The 19,618-nt window shown below is 40.7% G+C and overlaps 1 protein-coding gene across 2 annotated transcripts in view; it reads left to right on the top strand.

Moving 5' to 3' along the window:
- The window catches only part of crppa (CDP-L-ribitol pyrophosphorylase A), a 59,632-nt gene that overhangs the window by 30,227 nt on the left and 9,787 nt on the right, over positions 1-19,618 (top strand). For both annotated transcript variants that reach the window (XM_022197382.2, XM_022197383.2), the window contains one exon: positions 6,365-6,496. In XM_022197382.2, coding sequence (XP_022053074.2) covers positions 6,365-6,496 — 132 coding nt within the window. The remainder of the gene's footprint in view (positions 1-6,364; positions 6,497-19,618) is intronic.

A 19,618-nucleotide genomic window follows, 5' to 3' on the forward strand; every position in this document is an offset into this window, starting at 1 on the left:
GTAGTGTGTCATTGACAGCTGATATCTGGTGAGTGTGATTTACTAGCAACTAGGGATGGGGATTTCGACTAATTTCCGAACCGACTAGTCGCTAATTTTATTGGTGACTAGTCGGTTCGGAAAACTTGCAATTTAACCCTTTAAGCGCCAAAGTCGCAATATTGCGACAAGCAACATTGCTGAACATAAGTCATAGCTTCAAATATACTGCCTCGTGTGCCTCATGTACTGTACACCAGGAGATGGCGGACATCTGGAACTTCAATCTGAGCATCAGTTGTGGGCGTGTTTTCATTCAAAGTTTAGAGTTTGAAAACCGAGGAGACGAGACTTGCCGTCGGAGCGTATCAGAGCGCAAGACGGCACATTTTAGAGTGAGAAAACTCACCATACCGAGAGGTCTGGTCAACACTGACAAAGTACTTTGTCAAGTAATGGCTTACTCATATTCTGAAGAGGAATATTCACCCTCTGATGAAGATGTTCAGAGTGCCGCTGCGTCTGTGCGTAACGGCAGCGGGTCGGTGTGCCATGACAGTCCACGAGCAGCACATACTGGAGCCGATGCTTTGCTTCAGGGTGGCAGGAAGGGACATGGTGGGTGTAGCTGGAGTGGTCAAAACACCGCTAATGATGAGGGGGATAGCGGGGGTTGAAAAAAGAGACAAGCATATGCTACTGGCAGGATCAACCAGGTAGCCCAGACGGGACGAGCGTGCGGCGCACGCCCGAGCGAAGAGCTGCATGGCGGCGCACGGTCGGGGACAAGGTACATGATGCTTAATGCAGCGTTTAACCGACTAGTAAAATACTAAACGTTTAATAAATGAGTAGGCGGTTAAACGATTAAACGACTAATCGTGCACATCCCTACTAGCAACAATGTTGGCGATATTCCCTGAACTCCACCTCCGAGCATTTTTAGCTGAAGTCAGTTTCAGCTCAAAAGGCACACATTTAAGCTAGCTCTGGGCCAAAGAATCAGTTGTTATTCTTAGTTTATCGCTGTATGCCTAATGTGTGTGATTACATGTGAACTGCATACATGCATGAAATGTGTGACTACAAAGTTCAATCAAAAAGTAATAGGATAACTTGTAAGGTTTTTATCAGTGTGTCTCCTTGAAAATCTCCTCAGACGTCAGTCAGTGTATAAGCAGCTACTGTAAGTCTGTGCACGCATGTCTCAGTATCATTTCCCACACTTTGAATGAACTTTTTTTGACACGCTTATGAATACAGACATCTGGCGCAGCGCAGATTCAGTTTCGTTGAGGGATGTGTACTACAAGACGAGCCAAACCTTTTTCTTTTTTTTTTCTGCTTGTAAAAACGTCACCTGTAGTCCACCTCGGGTCCCTTGAGGAGCTCTGTAGCTGTCTGGAAACCCTACACCTCCTTAAAAAGCGCCGCCGCTCAACCTTGCCCAGTGCTCGCCTTGCTTCAAAATCCGACGTCCGCTCCACAGAGCAACACTAACCTGAGTGATCGAGGAGAAGATAACCATAGCAAACCGATCAAATCTGCACCAAGAAATGTTGAAATGTTTGTGAAAGGCCTGTTTATCGGTTTTAATTTGGAAAATGTACTTCTTTATGGAACACACAGCCTTTCCCATAACAGTGTCGGGTAATTCGAAGAAACAGCCCTCGCTGACTCCAGATGTCATGCTGCATTGTTCCATCGAAGCCCCTGCCCTTATTTGCATTAGTTTTTGATAAAGATTGAAACACATGTAGATTCAGATATGTCAACACTCTGGTTTAACGTGGGTTTTAGTGGGTTTTCCCTGTCACACCACAAAATAACCGGGTTCCCTCAAAACTCCCACTGGTGGATGTTTTTCTTCTATTCTGCTCTGCTCTGTTCTGTCTCTGCACTCTGTTCCATTATTTTGTTGTCATTCCTATTTTTGCTGTTTCTCTTTTGTTCTTTGCCTTTTTTCATCCTTCTGTCCTTGTATTTTTTTGTGTTATTTTCTTCTATTGTATTGAAAAACACCTTTTACATTGCTTGCACTGGTGCACTTTTTTTTGTCACTTCCCATACACAATGGTAATTTTGTAACACTTTATGTCAATGATTTGAAACAGGAATAAAGGTGCAGCTAGATGTTTTGCTCTTTTTCATGAAGATGATCAGAGACTAGGAACTGACCCCTATCATTTTTATTTTTTTAATTTTAGGGCTGATACTGATGCTGATTACTGCCAATCAAGAAAGGCAGATAACTCATATTAATTGTATTAATTTGTTCCTGACTCCTCACTACTTTAGTTTTGCGCTGCTCGCTGCAGAAGTATAGGTAGGGTAGGGCTTGCCCACCAAGCACCTGTCACAGCATGAGATGAGGTTCTTGGAAACGATGCACTCTTTATTTAGCTTTTTAGTGCACAATGTTGATGTTTTGATGGCAAAAGCCCCGTTCCCTTCTATGATTTGGTTGCACTCTGTGCAACAAATGCAAGGCAAAATGTTAGCTGGTATTGCTGATAAGATCCTTGTATTGATGGATAACAGGGTGTGACCAGTGTGCATGCAGAGACAGATGTCCCCTAAATCCCTCACATGCAGACAATTACTAGATGATGCAATTTAGTGTTCCTTACCTGCATCTGGTTGCATGTGGAGCCCAAATGCCTATCTGGCGCCCTGCTCCATCCTCAATCATCTCATCCATTTATTCACTCATTCACTACTTGATATATATTTATTACTCAATAAACGACTCAGTTGTGAGCCGTAAATTCTGATTTTGGAAACTCCCTTTATCATCACTCTTGCTCTTGCAGCATGTTGGATCGCTCAACTGTTAATTTTGCCTCTATAAAAAGTGGTACATTGCATTGTGGCATACAGTAGTTACCGTAAGACCTGTACATGACGTGGAGGGAAATTTCTGTTCCGTTTTGGTAATAAGTTAAAGATCATTAGATTATCGGATTGGCCTGTAGTCAAATCTCATATTCAGGCTGTCTTTAATGATTTGTTTAATTTTTTAAATTCCCTCTGTAATGAATTAATAAACAAATGTGCTATTTCAGCTCTGGTGCCGTCACCACTCTGTTCCCAAGCAGTCTCCCACCTACAGTGCTATCTGACTGGTTACACATCCTGAGTAATAGCCAATCAACTCCTCTCTAAATTCATGTAAAATGTAAATAAACTAAATAATTTCAGCAAAGTTTTGTTTTAAAGTTTGCATTTTTCTTTGTTTTGGCACCAATCATTTCATTTCTATTGCAAATGTATATCAGTGTCAAATACAGGTGACTGATCTTCTTAATTACTAATTATTGATGTCATCCATGAGTTGAATGTGGTGCATTATATATTATAGAAAGGGATTTAACACATAACTGAAGCAGAAGCTGGTTCTAGCTTCTCCAATGTGGGGATTTGCTGCTTCCCATGGCACTGATTCATCAGTTATTTAGTAAAATAATCAGTGTTAAAAACTTGAATAAAATAATTTTGTCTTGCTAAAGCAGTTTTTTAAGCTACTGCATCAAAAATAAAGTGGATTTTGAAAAGTAAACCAATCCAGTCTAATCAGCAGGTCACTCAAAGTTTACTTCTCCCTCCCTGCCTAACCTGATTTCATGGTCAGGTTTAAATGTGCATGAACTCAGTCTGGGAAGTTGTGACTATGAGAAACGTGAAGCAGCCCTGCGTGATGTAGTTTGGTTCAGCACCAAAGTGCTTGTCTTGCCTTTTTTTTTTCACTGGGGGGTGTTGTTAGATTGCACATGCACCCTGTTAGTTATCCCAAGCTTGATCACATGGTAGTGATCAGTGGGGGGATAATGGAGTTTGTAGAGTAGGTGGTAACCGTCTGATGGTGGGAGTCTCAAAGGCAGAGAAGCAGGCCGGATGATGAAGGTCACTTATTCAGTCAGTCTGAGATGTTATGGCCTTGAGCAAGGTATTCAAAGAGAGAAGCCATGTTCTTGATTTTAGTGCCTTCGTCTCGCGTTATAAGATATCACAGCCTATGATTGATGTCTGTCCATGAGTTTCCTTATGTCTCTGTATCGGTAACAGCCGTGGCCAGAGGTGTTATGTCTTTAGATTTTCTGTTCCATTCTTGTCAGCAGAATATCTCTTTAATGTCTCGTGGGGATTTCTCCAAATTTGGCACAAAGATCCAAAGATTAAATTTTGGTGGTCACAGGTCAGCGCAACCTCACAAATACATTTTGGTCCACAATTCAAGAATTCATATCCTAATTCTGACAGAATTTCTCATAAATGTCGAAGATTTTATATGCAAAAGGTCAAAGGTCAGCTTTATTGTGACCATTACCATTGATCAATGCCACAAGTCAGCAACAAAAGGAGATATGTCAAACCTGGTCAAATTTGATTTGGTCAGTCTAATATCAGGAGCTCTTCTATTAAAATCCTTCAGATTCTTCACCATGTTCATCAAATATGTCCTGACAGACATAGAAGAAAGCTTGATTAGTTCAAGGCCTGTCAAACCGCAAGGTGGTATTCATAGTTTTATCGTCTAATCACCATAAAATCTTTTTTTTTGAATGACTTGTCTGGACAACTCAAACATATTTCCAATCAACAGTTTAACAACCTGTCTGAATTATTGCCTAAGGTGCATAACTAAACCTAAAAGCAATACTTGTGTGCAAATTGTGCTCCAATTGCAGTATCCAGTGAAACTTGCCCAGGTTTCTGTTCTTTGGAAATCTCTAATTCAACTTATGGGTTGTAGATTTTGGGTATAAGCTTACCATTGGCTGAGTATTTCCAATGACATTTTCCTCCTCTTCCACTATTTGCGGACTGTTTTTAAAATCAACTCCGTCATGCAGGACTCCATTCATGCCCAATTTTTGACTCGGCCATCGTCAATCAGGGTTAATTTGCCAAATGGTTTTACTGTGCCAGTGGCATGCACCAATGGCACTGACCTGACCAATAATCCCATCAGCTTGGCAGCACCTCTAGGACAATGATTATCCATTTATGTGTGCCACTATTTTGGATGTACACTGTACAAATAAGCCAAAGCATTTTTCCCCTAGGGCTGCACCGTGGACATAGTGGTTAGCACCTTCGCCTTGCAGCAAGAAGATCCCCAGTTCAAATCCCGGGGTGGGCCTGGGATCTTTCTGCATGGAGTTTGCATGTTCTCCCTGTGCATGCGTGGGTTTTCTCCGGGCACTCCGGCTTCCTCCCACAGTACAAAAATATGCTGAGGTTAATTGATCACTCTAAATTGCCCGTAGGTGTGAATGTGAGTGTGATTGTGTGTCTGTATATGTAGCCCTGCGACAGACTGGCGACCTGTCCAGGGTGTCCCCTGCCTTCGCCCGAGTCAGCTGGGATGGGCTCCAGCACCCCCCACGACCCTAGTGAGGATAAAGCGGTGTATAGAGAATGGATGGATTTTTCCCCTATAGAAGCCTTATAATGGGTGCAGTTAGACCATTCTCGAGAACATGCAAAGTACTATTTATAAACTTATGGCAATGCGAGACAAGTGAGTTTTTTTCCCGTTCTGTGTTATTATGATTTATAGAGAAGCTCTTTTCACCTCTCACAAGAACTGCACGTAGCACAAAACACTTTCTGCAAATGGAAATAATGGCAATGACATGTTGCATGGTTTGCAAATTAAAGATACATTTATCCAAATTTTCCATCCCAGTGTTTTATAACATATCACCATGGTATCTGAAAACTGTGACTCTTTCTCATGCAGTGTTGGCCTTAACAAGCCAGTCTGCTACACTTGAATACTGGAGGTGGGAAAACACCTGCTAATGTGCTGAATAATCAGTCTTCAAGTTGAACGTCAGCTGATGACAGCCAACGTTTGATTGATATTCAATAAAGCAGATGTCTTGACACTTTTGAAATGATTTTCCTGACTCTTGCATCTCACTGCCACAGTTTGTATCGGTAGATGACAGACTAATTGAAACAAATAAATCTCCATTTGGGTTTCTGTCAGTGGTAGGTTATGGAAGGCGACTAAAACTTTGGATATGGGTTAAGATGACACAGTAACTCGGGCCAGTGTGTCTGGATTATGCTACCTTAATTGGAAAAAAATAAACTGAAAGATTTACAACTGAATTAGAGAGTCATTATATCCTCCGACAGGGCTGTGTATCAACCACACTCTGTTTACTGTCAACACAGCAGACCTCACGATTCCCTCATCTTGCCTGAACACAACCTTAAATAAACAGGCCTATTGAGTTGCAACATGTTTAAACGACCACTTGAACAATGTGCTGTATTTGCTCCAAAAAGGGGCATGATTACCATTTTGGTAAAGGATCCTCACTGTTGGCAAGTGTGTTCTGATTGGGATTGGTGGCCTTTGTTTTGATAGGTGCGTTTTAGCAGTATGGATGAGCTGTCTGTCAGCGGGAGGATGGCAGAGCCAGCAGCAATCATGGACCTGGCCTCAACAGCCAAGCTCCGAAATATACTCCTCTATGGCATCCAGCTTCATCAGTCAAAGGTAAGAACTTTGTCTTTTCTCCGTTTTCTCCATTATTTTCTCTCATTTCTGCCTGAAGTGAGATCAAACCTCCCGAGGAATGCTCATTTAAGACAGGCCAAACAAGACAGAATGGGACATGTCTTTTAAGTGTCTTGTTCCAATGTCTTGTCAAGCTTTTTATTCCTCCTTCAGGCAAGTTTGATGTCTTTTATCACCAATCTTTATGTGTTTGGTCGCACGTAGTCGTCTGTGTGCGAGTGGCAGTAAATTTGTATACCCGCTAGTGTGATAAAGAGAACAGGATATGAACTTTTAACCTCCCACCAGATGTGTTGCGCAGCTTTGTTTGAAGTGAATGCCAGAGGGATGACAAGGATGCAGAGGTGCTGTAGGTCTGAAGCTCAGTGCAGCTCCATCAATGTGCAACAGAACTGACTGAGCTGCTACAGTTAAGCTGTGTTTCCTGGGACTCCTCTGCGAGCCAAGCCAAATGTGTACTGTAGCCCTTAGAGTGGATGTGGTTGACCTGAAATCCATAACTGACTGCTCGATTATTGCAGGATTATATAAGGTGGAATTTTTCATCTCACACACTAAAATAATGTCAGGATTCATGCGACCAAAGCCATCAAATCCAACCATGGGTTTTGGGTTAGATGTACGGGGCAAACCTCAGGCAAACGTTGAATATTCATGGCATTGTTGGCCTTCAGTATGACATCCATCACGATTTATGCTCATGACTGACTGTAGCGCTGTGATAAAGAAGTTTCTTGGCAGCTGCATCACTTCACAAGTCAGCGGTAAGAGCCTCAGCGCCTCAGGCAAGGGGATGTTTGAGCAGGTCAGGTTTATTCACTCCTGCACAATACCGAAACAAGAAAAAGAAGAAGAAGGCTTGGATTTATCTGTGGTCAGGGAGGCGGTGTGCTGCGTTGGGCCTTGACTGCACTGTGCCGTCTAATTAAAATGAGGTGTTTTGTTTTCTCGCAAGTGAGGCATGCGATACACCGTTGCTCCGCATATGAGTCTGATTCTTCCGTCGGATGTTGGACGTCAAGGTTTTCCTTCGAATTATGGAGACTAATGCTGCTAATTAGTCATCCTGTTCAACTCCTCTGAGAGAACAGAGGAAAAAGGGAAATGAGTGGATGCGAGATAATGTGCGTTTCACCATGATAAAATGCTTATCGTTATGAGATAGTGGAACGACATAATACAGCCTCGTATAAATCATAGTTAGGTTTTGCTCATAATGAGGATAATTCCTCCCAGATGGCCTTATTCATACTCGCCAAGGTTGCTGCCAACATGTCCTCCGTTCACTGTACAGTACATATGAATATTGATCTCAAATTAGGTTTGTTTTATTTCTTTGGATTTAATAATAAATATTTGACAGCAATCATTAGTGAACACAAAGCTAAAACTTGTATTTTCTGATTGGTGAAAGAAGGTGTTTTTGTGTCTCTGAGATGGCACTGTGCTCACACAAGTGATGGTATAACTGAGTGCCAGTGACAACTTGGGTATCTTTGCCATGAAATTTGGGGTTTTTAGCATCCAGAGAGTTGTGATATATTCAGTTTGGTCACACAAAGACAGACATGTTGTGTTTTCCCCATGACAACACAGTCTGGATTACATTTTCTGTTCCTTGCAAAGAAAGGTCAAGTTTTCCTGTTTGGAAGTCTCAGAGTATCTCTGTGAAGGAAGCCAGTGCAGACTGAAAACATTTACTCACGCTGCTGTCCAGAGGTTTATACATATGTCTTTTCCGTGACAGCTCCTTTTCTATTATTGAACATTGTTTGTTGGTGTGCATAGTTTGTATTTTTTTCTGTCTGCTTGTGTCTCTACTAGTTTCTGCATTAGTCCAATCAGAGACTCAAAGGTCAACATCATCTTGGTGAGATCCTAAAATTCAATATTCAGGTTGTTGACTTTTGGAGAGAGTTAATCCTGTTGTCAAATATTGACCACTCTGACAGCGGTCACCATTGTTGTGTAGATAAAATCTTGAACACTGCTCCAATTTAAGCTAAAGTATGACTTAAAGAGTTTTTCTTAGCTACAGTGTTGTTTTTACGGTAAAATGCCTGAGGTCACGATGTACAAGCCAGAGCTACTATAATCTGTGAACATGTCAACTCTGACTACTGTTACTGTGTGTGACACGAGCCAGGAGAAATGTTCTCCCCCATCACTGCTGAGGTGTTCTTGAGGAAGATGTATAACTGTTCCAGTGGAGCTGCTAGGTGGCCGACAGATCAGACTTTGTGGTGGGCAGTTTCCAGTGTGATTGTGTAGAGTGGAGACTTTCTCAACGATCCTTGCTTAGACGAAGATACAGTTTTACATTTTGCTTTGTTTCGCAAAAAGTTAGATACGATGATTAATACCACTCTCATAATATGCCAACATCAATATTTTCAACCAAAGCATGTACATTCTTTTCTAAAAATGCTTTAGTTCATCGTAATAAATCGCTTCTTTTGTATCACTGGGTGTTGCTGTATCATGGCATCAGTGATTTTTGGCTCTTTTCATTGGTCAGCTGCAGTTTTAAACAATGGTGGTGGCAATAGAGTGTGACTCAGTTAGTGTAAAAATTTCTAAAGATCCAATACTTTAAAAGTATGGGAGTACTTCAGATTATAAGGAACAAAAAGGTGCTTTGTAAACTGCAGCACAGCACAATGCAGGAGCACCTCAACAGAAAACACACAGGCTGTTGAGCTTTAAATACTTTACATTTGTATACTCTTCTCCTACACGCTGTGCTCACATGTTCTGTATATTAGAAAAGATAATTACCTATAAAGTTGTTTCTATGTGCATATTTTTAACGAGTATGAAGTAGCGGTTGAAATGCGCCTCATGAAGCCTACATGTTCACCAACAGTCACTTTCAGTCTGCAGCTCTGCACTTCTAAAATCCTGGTTGTGTAACAGCAGCTTCATCGCCAGGATAGCATTCCTCTCGCTGTGCTGCAAACGCCATCAAATATGATTGTGATTTATGGTCATGATGATGTTGATTTCATGGTCAAACCTCATAAACTGACACTGTTTGTCTTATTTGTTTAACCCATACCCGCGTCAGTATAAAGAAAGAATGTCAGTCATGATCATGAGAAAAAAAGTCTTCTACACTTGCATCCTGTTGCATGACATTGAATTTCACACAGTTTCCAGTATTTGCACTGAAATTTACTTCAGATCCTACATTGCAGAAGCATTTATGCTTGCTGCGTCTGAGAATAGCTTTAAAAAGGTGGCGGGACAGATTTTGCCTTAATCTAAACACTACTCATCACATACTGATGCTGACAGGGACTGAAAAGCAAGTTAATTGTCAAAATATCAGGCAGCCACAGTAGAAAAACAGAACTGGATAAATATTATGAGAAATGTGTTCAGTTTTAACCTGGCATTATTGAAACTTTGTGTAACTGAAGAATAATATATATGCAGTCAGAGGAGCTTATTTTAGGGATTTTAACACAAAGGTCAGAGTGCCATAGACTAGAATGCACTGCCGAATATCTGGATATTACAATAACAGCTGCATTTAATTGGGAATATTTTAAATCCCGTAAAAATTTTGCAAATAAAAAAGAAAAATCTCCATTATTCTAATACAGTACTCTTCCTGTGCCTTACAATTATTGGAGAAGAGAAGTTATTTGTTGGTGCCCTACGTTTGCCATCGATAATAAAAGCAGGTATGACATTAATACTGTATTTTCCAGATTTTTATGCAAACAATTGTTAAAGACAATCCTCCATAAATTCTGAGCTTCTTTGTTCCTCCCTAAATGATTTCATCTTCTGTTCTGACATAACTAACTGGTTGTTATCAAAAGCCCACTAGTCAAAGGAACGACTGGGGAGAACATTGAAGTGTCTCCTGTTCCTTATTATGTATCACGCTGAAGAATTATTGGACGCACACACCACTTTGGAAAAGAAAAGCCATTTGGCTAATTGAATTTTAACATTTTGACAGTTAAAATGCATGAGCGCATGGAATTGTGTTCGTCTCAGAGAGGCTGGGAAAATGATCCACCTCGTTGGCTTTCAGCAATGTCTTTCTGGATAAAACGCGGGTTTTCACAAATGAGGCCTGACTATGGTTTGACATTTTTCAGAGTAACACCCAGCTGCTGAGGCACAATGCATCCAGCAGCGCTTCACCATGCATGCCACTGTGCTTCATCAAGAGGAGAGAGTGAAATGGAGTCACAGGCAATGAACAGCAGTCGCAATGAAAGGACATGTGATCAAAGCACTTCTCTAGAGTCCTTTTCCGTTTGTGTTGTTACCTCTCCGGAGATGCCTACAAGCCAAACATCAGGTGCGGCAATGTGTGAAAACCTCAAACCGATCTAAAGATGTTGGCTGAGAATATTCCGACACCAGATCCTCATAAACTGACACGATGTTGTGAAAACGGTGACGGTATAGGCTATCAGTGTCTGCCGTGGCGATAGGAAGTGTCATTGGATCCTTTCTCGCACAGGGTCCTGGCGACTTGTCATCCGCTGAAAAGGGAGTTGTCACAGTGATATATGGGTGTTGTAATCCCTGCAGTGAGAGCCCTGATGTTTACCCAACCCCATATTTCCTCCTCCTCAAAGAGCCCGGACCGGGAACCCTAAACCTGAGAAGAGATTAGCCGGCCGGGAAGAAAAGAGAGGGAGAGAAAGGAGAAGAGGGAGGGGAGGGAGGAGGAAAAGGAGAGGACTCTATAGGCCTATTCTCCTCTACCTGTTCAGATCTGGTTCTGAAAGGCAGACAGGTGAAACTGTACACGACCCAGTGAAGCTCTTGCTGTGACACCCGTGGAGTTATACCCTCGCCGGGGTCAAGGGAGATCAGGGAAGGCTGTCGTCTGTGGTTTCAGCACACTCCTAACTTTTCACAGCTAAATCCAACAATCCTCTGTTAATTACACCGGTGGTTTTGTTTTTAAACAGGAATACAGAGCATTGAATAAAATAAAATAAGAGAAATAAAGGTGTTCAGAAAGCTGTGGTGGATAAGTTAGACTTCTCTTCGAGCCACCTGTCACAGATGCTTTTTTTAAAGGTGATCCTGACGATCTTTGGGTTCCATGAGGAAGAAAATGAAGTAATCAAACCAGGCATGTAAGCTTGCATGCATGCAGCTTTCAGAATTCAAAGTTGTTGATCTTTGATCACTGCATGCTGCAGCGAATACTTATATTGCCAATAGAAACAAGGCATCTAGCCAGGCAGAAAGATCAGACAAAAAGAGGTAAAGCTGATGTGTGGGTCTGAATCCCTTGATTGACTGATGTAAGTTTGCCTTTGTTTTTAGATGGAAGGTGAAAAGCCTGATCTTTTAAATGGGTTTCTGCTAAAGTAGGCATGTCAGGTGTGTTTTAACAGTTAGAGAGCTTGTTGTATCTAGGCAATATGTGTAAACATAGTTTAGGTGTGTTATGTGTTCCACACCAAGGTTTCGCAATTGAGGTAAAATGGAAATTTTCTTACAGAATATTTATTTTGATGTAGTGATGATGTCCAGCTAGAAGTTCTAAAAACTCCTGTGTAACTCTGCCCTCAGTAGATTCCCCAAAGAGGGTCATGCATGTCATGTTGTGTCTGAAAACCTCTTAAAGAATTGATTACACTCCTGTGGAAGGCTCTGTAGCATACATGCACAGTCGGTCATATCCAGGTTTTCTGCACATATACACTACTGGCGAGCATGTGCACTATGGCCCTTGCAGCAGCGTCTCTTTGGGCTGCATGCAGATCTGAGAGTTTGCTGCACACTCTTGCTGACTCGGTGACATGAAAAAATTTACATTAAATGGACTCTCGCTTAGTCAGAGATACAGAAAGTACAATACAGGCTTAAGAATGTACAATCATGCTAGCCTTTGTGAGACTAATTAAACACTGATACTTTGTGCTAAATCTTTACGTTAAGAATCTGACTTGCTAAGCAGGTATAGGTTGACTTGTTAGTGTACATTGTCACATGGATTTAAACTGCAACTTCTTGGTGATGCATAGTGATGAAAAGTTTAAAGAACACCAAAATTATTACAATCCATGTACCAGATTTCATGGCAACCACTCTGAAAGTTTTCAACACACTTTATCCCAAACAACAAATGTCAGTGGATGACCACCATGATTGTATGAAAAACAGTCCCTGTGGTATTGATGGAGATTGCATTACTGCTACTGGCAGGAGAGGAAAAGTCCCCAGACATTAGAATGCATTCTCTTGGTACTGAAAATGTCTGTACAAAAATGCATGGGAATCCAGTCTAACTTACATTACCATACCTAGAGCTTGCATGCCTAAAAATAGTCTTCAGTTCCAAACCTAGAATCTGCTCCTTTAGTTAAATCCTTTAAAAAAAGAACTAAACACTCCAGGAGAATTTTGTAAATGACGTACCAAAGGAACATTATTTCTCCAGAGGTCTTTATCCACTCTTGTTCCAACACTGCATCTCTCAGGTGACCTACACAGCCAATCCTGTTCAGGTCCAACAAGGCAGAGAGGTGAAACCCTACACAAAGGACTGAAGCTCTCGCTGTGACACCTATTTATTTGCTTCCTGCCAGGGTCAAGGGAGATCAGGGATGGCTGCTGTCTCTGCTGTCCCAGCTCACTCCCAACCTTTTGCTTAGCAAACCCAGCATTTGTCCTCACATGAATAAGTGGCTGGTGTTCTATTTTCTGTGATGAATGAGCTATGAAACCCTTAATGTTCTTTAAGGGTCTATCGTCATCGTAGTTTCAAAAAATTAGAAGTTATCTCTGACTAAAATTACAGGCATTTGGCTAATCTTGGGCAACTGACAGCTGGGGAGAAATTTGAAGAAAGGAGTATAAAACTCGTAATGAACATAAGATTAGTTATTCAAAACATTGCAGAAAGCAGTACAGATAAGACCTGACGTGGCATTTCGCAAAGCTGTTTTTGGTTACCACAACATCTCTGAGACAGATTTGGCAAATCTTTCTGTGAACCCAGTGTGCTTAACATCGTACTAAAACTTGAATATCCACCCTTCCCCTGTTGTTTGTACCCATCTTTGTTCTGACAATTATGTCCTTAACCTTTATCTAAGATCCCCCTGGAAAAGTGGATGAGAGCACTTGGCTGCCTCGGTGGAATCCTGACATCTCCATACAGACAGAAGCCCGGGGATCGCTCCCCTCCTCGGTGATGTATTTGTAGAGTGTTAGGGTCAGAGTCTTGGGAGAGACTCGCGCTGCCTTGACATGTGCAGGATATCAAGCTTGATCTTCCATGCTGAGAGTGCTCCAGATGTGTGTCGGTATGTGTGAAACTTGACCGCTGGAGTTTGGCTCAAGGAATTAGACATACCAAAGCGGTGTTTACTCAGCTTTGATTTCTTAGATTAAAAAGACCAGCAGGCGCTCTGTTTGGGTTGATGTGACTTGACTCGGGCTCTTGCAGATAATTGGGAAATGACATTCCAAGAGAGAATTTGTGTTTCAAACACACGGTGTGTTCTTATGGAAGATTAATGTAAGCGAGGTCTTCACAATTAGTTTGTAAACATTCAATCACACAGAGCAATGGGAAAACACACATCTGTTTGCTTTGCCACTTGGTTCTGAGCTGTTTCTGACCACCCACAGTAGTCCTGGTTTGAGTTTCCTTCCAGCGATGTTGTGGGGAAGCAGCACTGCAGGGATTATACTTTCAGTTAACAGGCCTCATCAAAGATTGTTTTTGTGCCACTCACCTTCCTGCTCTGCTAGTGCTTTTATTTCCAGGGACCTCTCGGTACACATGCTTGTCTGATTGGGCGTGGTGGAAAATAACTGCGGAATAGCAGAGTGAATTTAGGCTGGGGAAAGTATCACCAGATGCAAGTCGCACAGTTTGCAAACTAGAAATTATTTTCCTGAGGCAAGTTAAAATTCTAAAAGCAATTATAGTTAAAATAACAATTACATTCCTGTCATTTTGAATGAAATATCAGAAAACACAGCAATTACTTTTGTGGAAATTACTCAAAACATGTTTTGTACCAAATTTGTTGAGCTGCTGGACCCAAACCGTAATAAGTAGACCAAACTTTCACTTGCTGTAAAGAGTTAGGCCTCAGATTTTACCTTTTGACCCCAACCAGCACAACACTCGACAGCTTTTTAAGGACAGTAACGGTTTCACTTTGCTTAACGATATCGAAAAAATACGCAATTAATAGTATATTACTCACAATTTTGCTACCTATGATTAAATGAACATTATCAACTGCGATTTTTCCATTTAAAATGCATTCTCTATCATAGATAAAATCACTTGTTTTTAACGTAGGTAAATCTGACATTACTACACTTTATTTTACTCCTTTCATAGTAGTTTTTGGTCACATCCCTGTCTGAGTTACTGTGTTGCAGTAACTGATTGAGGACACAAGAGGCTTCTTTTCATACAACCGCCTAAAGAGAATCTACTTGAGCTTGCAAGTCAGGCATTTTGGATAGAATTTTATTCACATTTACCACTAGAAGTTGCACCCGCACTATGAGTTAAAAAAAACTAATTTTTTTGTGTTTTTTGATAAAATGTTCATTGACAGTAATATTTCACCACATGGAAGTGAAAGCAACACTCGGTTTATTTAAAAGTGAAAGTATAATAAAAATATTTGATCCATAAAAGCTATTAAAAATTGTGATAAACTAGAAAAGCACTCGGAGAGTGCATACCTCCGCCAATTGACCTAGCAGCCATCTCTCAATTGTCCTTCGACCTTCAAAAAATTCCTGGATCTAGATGGTGATTCGGATCACCTCCAAAATCTAATCGATTCTTACTCTTGCTCTTCCGGACATCCTGTAAAAATTTGGTGAAAATCCGTCCATGACTTTCTGAGTTATGCTGTTAACAGACAGACAGACAGACAGACAGACAGACACACACAGACGGACAGACAAACAAACTCCGGTGATTACATTACCTCCTGGCGGAGGTAATAACCATGATACACACACATCAACTGTAGCCACAAACAATAGTAGCCATAGTGTTTTATGGCACTTATCTAGGTTGTTTTCTCCTTACCAGATCCTTACTTGTGTTACTTGAGTTGCATCTACTTTCAGATGCATGTTACTTTGGATAAAAGTGTCTGCTAAATGAAATTGTACAAATTATAGTCGCATCTTCCTAATCTATGACGCCGTTACACATCAGCCTTTGGTCTCGTGGCTTATGAGTTATTGCGCCCTGCAAAATTAGGGAAAACTAAATATGAAACTTACATTTAATTATGACTTTAGTGGTGGTGATGACCAGCCAGGGTTTTAGAAGGTATACCCTGCTGGTAATAAGTGAAAATGACTGGTGAGTTTTACAATTTGGACTCAATTTCCGACTTGAATGGAAACCCTGACAGGGTGTTTAGGAGGTTAAAAGGAAGCCAGTTTCAAGGTAGGATTCAACAGTGTCTGGGAATTGTCTCTTGAAATGTCATGGAAAAATTATTTTCCTTTACAGTGTCTACTAGCAGATCTCTCTTCTTCTCACACTACATCCACCACATGGTCGGCTTTATTCTCCTCCTGTTTAGTCTGCAGCACACTGGTATTTTGACAGCAGTACAAAAACACAGTGTTGCACCTATGTTTGTATGTTTGGCCAACGGCCTACTGCGATTACAGTCTCACGCTTGTGTTAAGGATGAAAATGAGGGCACTAAGCCTTGGCCAGGATGCATCCTGCTGAAAAGCCAGCTAGTAATAAATGTCCTGTTTTGTAAGATACTCCTGCACCTGCAGCTGACCTTAGATGCCCTGTGATATACAGTGTGTTTGGCTTCCCTGGGTTTCTGTAAGTGATACAGTGTGATAAGTTAATGGGGCATCCACAGAGTGTGTGCTTGTGGGTCTCTCTCACCGCTTCTAGGATTTGGTATGTCCCAGTTCATAAATCCCACCCATGCCTTCATACCTGCTCAACTAAAGATCCATTGTTCTGCATGCTGTTTTGAGGTATGTCTTTCGGTAAGTTGAATTCAACAATGTCATCTCTCACCAGAGCTTATTGAAAAAGTTCTCGTCGAAGGGATCCAGTGGAAATCCAGACCCCCTCACAGTCCCATTCTTAGCAGGGTTTGCCTTTCCTGAAGAGGGTACACAGAAAGAGAAGTTCTACATTAGACATGACTAACAAACTGCTTTGTTTGCCCGATGGACGCCCCTAGACAGGATATTTTGGAAACCTGTGTTGAAAGAGCTTTAGCAGTGTACCGTGAAAGGCTTGTGTGGCGGCAGTAGTTCTCAATGGGGTCTGAAAAGCAGTTATCAATACAAAAGTTTTCTTTTTTTGAAAGCTGTGAGCTCTGTGCGACTTCCTCAGACTTTTGGAAAGTCTGAAGGAGGTGAACAAAAGTAGGGAGGGATCGAGACTTTTTCATTTTCCTCCATTACAAGCCCTTTCAGATGAAGTGAGGCAGAGTGGGAGCGACAGGGCTATCTAAAATACAGACATTCAGGCAACAACACTAAGTACCTCAGCAAAATTCAATAAAAGACATTCCCTGGAGACGCGTCATCTCTGGGAAATACAAAATAATGCTTATGTCGCTGTCATCTCTATCAACTTTAGCTCTCAGTCTCTCAGCTTGGATCCAAGTAGCTTTTATATTTATGGATGAACTTTTGTTGTATGCCTGGTGTAAGTTGCTTAGACACGAAGCTCAGCAGTAAATATTAAACCGTTTGGACCTGAGTGTGTGGAATTCATTTCACGTCTCTGGGGGCTTCGATGTACCTAAAGTGCCTGACTGAAGTTTGGCACAGTTACTTGTCATCTTTGATTAATTCTATCTCAACAAATCACTAATATATCCTCTGTTAAGTTGTCTCAATGTTCTTCAGTCCTTCTCATTATCACAGTTGGAGAGTAAATAACTATGTTTAATAAAGTGCTGAGCGTAAATACAATTTTAAGGTAGCTTGTATTCATTTTGTGTTTTCTTCAATCCTTCTGATCTTACTACATCATTTCATGTTTGTATTTTTTTTGTCTTTTGCTGATTTAAAAATCTCCAAGGCTTGAAAATTATTTCAGTCATCTTATGTGACAGTCATCTGCCACTCAGTGCAGAACTTAATTAGACATATGTCCTTCCCTCTCACCTTCTTCCATTCCTTCCATATGTTCTCTTGTAATTTTTGCATCCTTTTTCTTTTTTGAACTCATCTGAAAGCTCGAAAATGCCCCAAACCAATAAGCTAAACCTTAATCCTCTTCTTCACAATTACTACATTTACCTGCGATATTGGAGGGTAAATTTAGCCTTTTAATACTTATTTATTCATGTAGTTCTGCAAGTTTCCAAAGATATTGCATCTGTCACGCTGACTGGAAAAAATTTGGATAAAATGTAAAATTCCTTTGTCTTATCGTAGTGTTTTCCCCTTGAGACTTGGGTGAAAAATGTAAAAAATCTGCAAATGATTCGTTCCATAATTAGCATGCTGCTTTGAGTATGCACAGCTGCTTACATTTATATATTAAAGTAAATATAACTGAGGTTAAAATGATCAGTCACTAAATCACTTAGCAAATAACAGCAAATAAATCAAAACATTTGATAGTTGATATAAATCATTTTAAGGCACATGATGTCACGAGAATGTTTTTTTATTGCTCAAGCAAAATAAACAAATTAAATGTGAAATCTGTTAGTGTCTGCAACTAGACATAAAGGGTTCCAAAACTCCACTTAACCAATAATGCTTAAAATCAAAAAAATACTTTGAATGCTTTCAAAGAAATATGAAATGAGGACATACAACTCTTAATTAAATACAATTTTGAGTTGATTTCCTTTTTCTTTCACTTTATGAACACTCTTGTTGAAGTAGAGATGGGTCATCTGACAGTGGTATAATATGGACAGTCTTAATTTGGCATATGATCGGCTTTTCAGGGGAATAGCATAGTTGGTGTCATCTGGGGTGCTGAGTATTTAGCAGCTAGCATCAGGACGTCAGATCCATTGTTTTCCATCTGTATTGCCATTTGGTTGCCTTTGCAGTAACTGTTTTGTCCCGTAGATGGACTCCAACTCCACTGTCTTGGCCTGCAGCATGAGATGACAGTCCTTTATCTGCTCTGCACTGCTAGCTAAGGGACCACTCAAACTAAAACCTGCAGCAGGCGGACAGTTGGTTTGTTTGCTGCTATGTCTCTGCTAAGTCTGGCAGTGATGAAATAAGCTGCAGTCCATCTGCAGGATGAGAGACTCAGTGGAGATGCTGCTTCATGACATGTTCATTGAACACACTGTCTTTTCGCAAAGAGTTTGTAACAGCCGTAGAAAGCAGCATCAAAAGCACTGGAGATACTGATCAGTATTTGTGGTCAAAACATTTAAAGTACAATCCTCAAAAATAAGATGCAAAGATTTGTAAGCCTTATTCTTTTGGGTTGAAGTGACAGGCTCTGTATCGAGGAGAGCATTTACACAACTCATGTGATCACAAGTCACCTAAATTATCATCAAACGATATTCTGCTCAGGGCACGCACCCTTATGTTGAGGTGTTCTGGTGCTGATCTGAAAGCATTTAAATTAAAAAAATACCCAGACAAAACTGTAATGCTATTCTCTAAACAACTATTTTATTATTTATGATTTTCTTCTTTTTTAATCCCATTGACCAACGGGTGACTCATTTGTTATAAGTTATAAGCTCATGTGGTGCTGCTTTATTTCAAACTTTATTTCAAATTCTACTTGCAATCCCACAGTTTCCAAACACCATCCCAAATATGTCAACTGACTCACAATGTTTAAAGGGAAATAAAAAAAAACTGATGTTAATAAGTTATAATTCAGTACCTTTACTTGAAATGGTGTGTTTTCCCCGCTCGTATTACTACTTTCACTCAAGCATTTTAGTCATTTTACCTTGACTCTTGATGAAGTCAAATGAGTCTCTGCTGGATCTTAGCGGTGTAAAATTCTCAGCTCTAATCAGACTTCTGCATTGACCAGTAATTGAACCTGTTATCCTCTTCTCTCTTCTCAGTTTAGCCCCTAGCTACTGCCTGTCTTCAATGATACACCGAGAGGAGGGAGGGCAGAAGGACCAC

The sequence above is a fragment of the Acanthochromis polyacanthus genome, chromosome 12, assembly GCF_021347895.1.
Source record: "Acanthochromis polyacanthus isolate Apoly-LR-REF ecotype Palm Island chromosome 12, KAUST_Apoly_ChrSc, whole genome shotgun sequence".
Taxonomy (NCBI): Eukaryota; Metazoa; Chordata; class Actinopteri; family Pomacentridae; genus Acanthochromis; species Acanthochromis polyacanthus.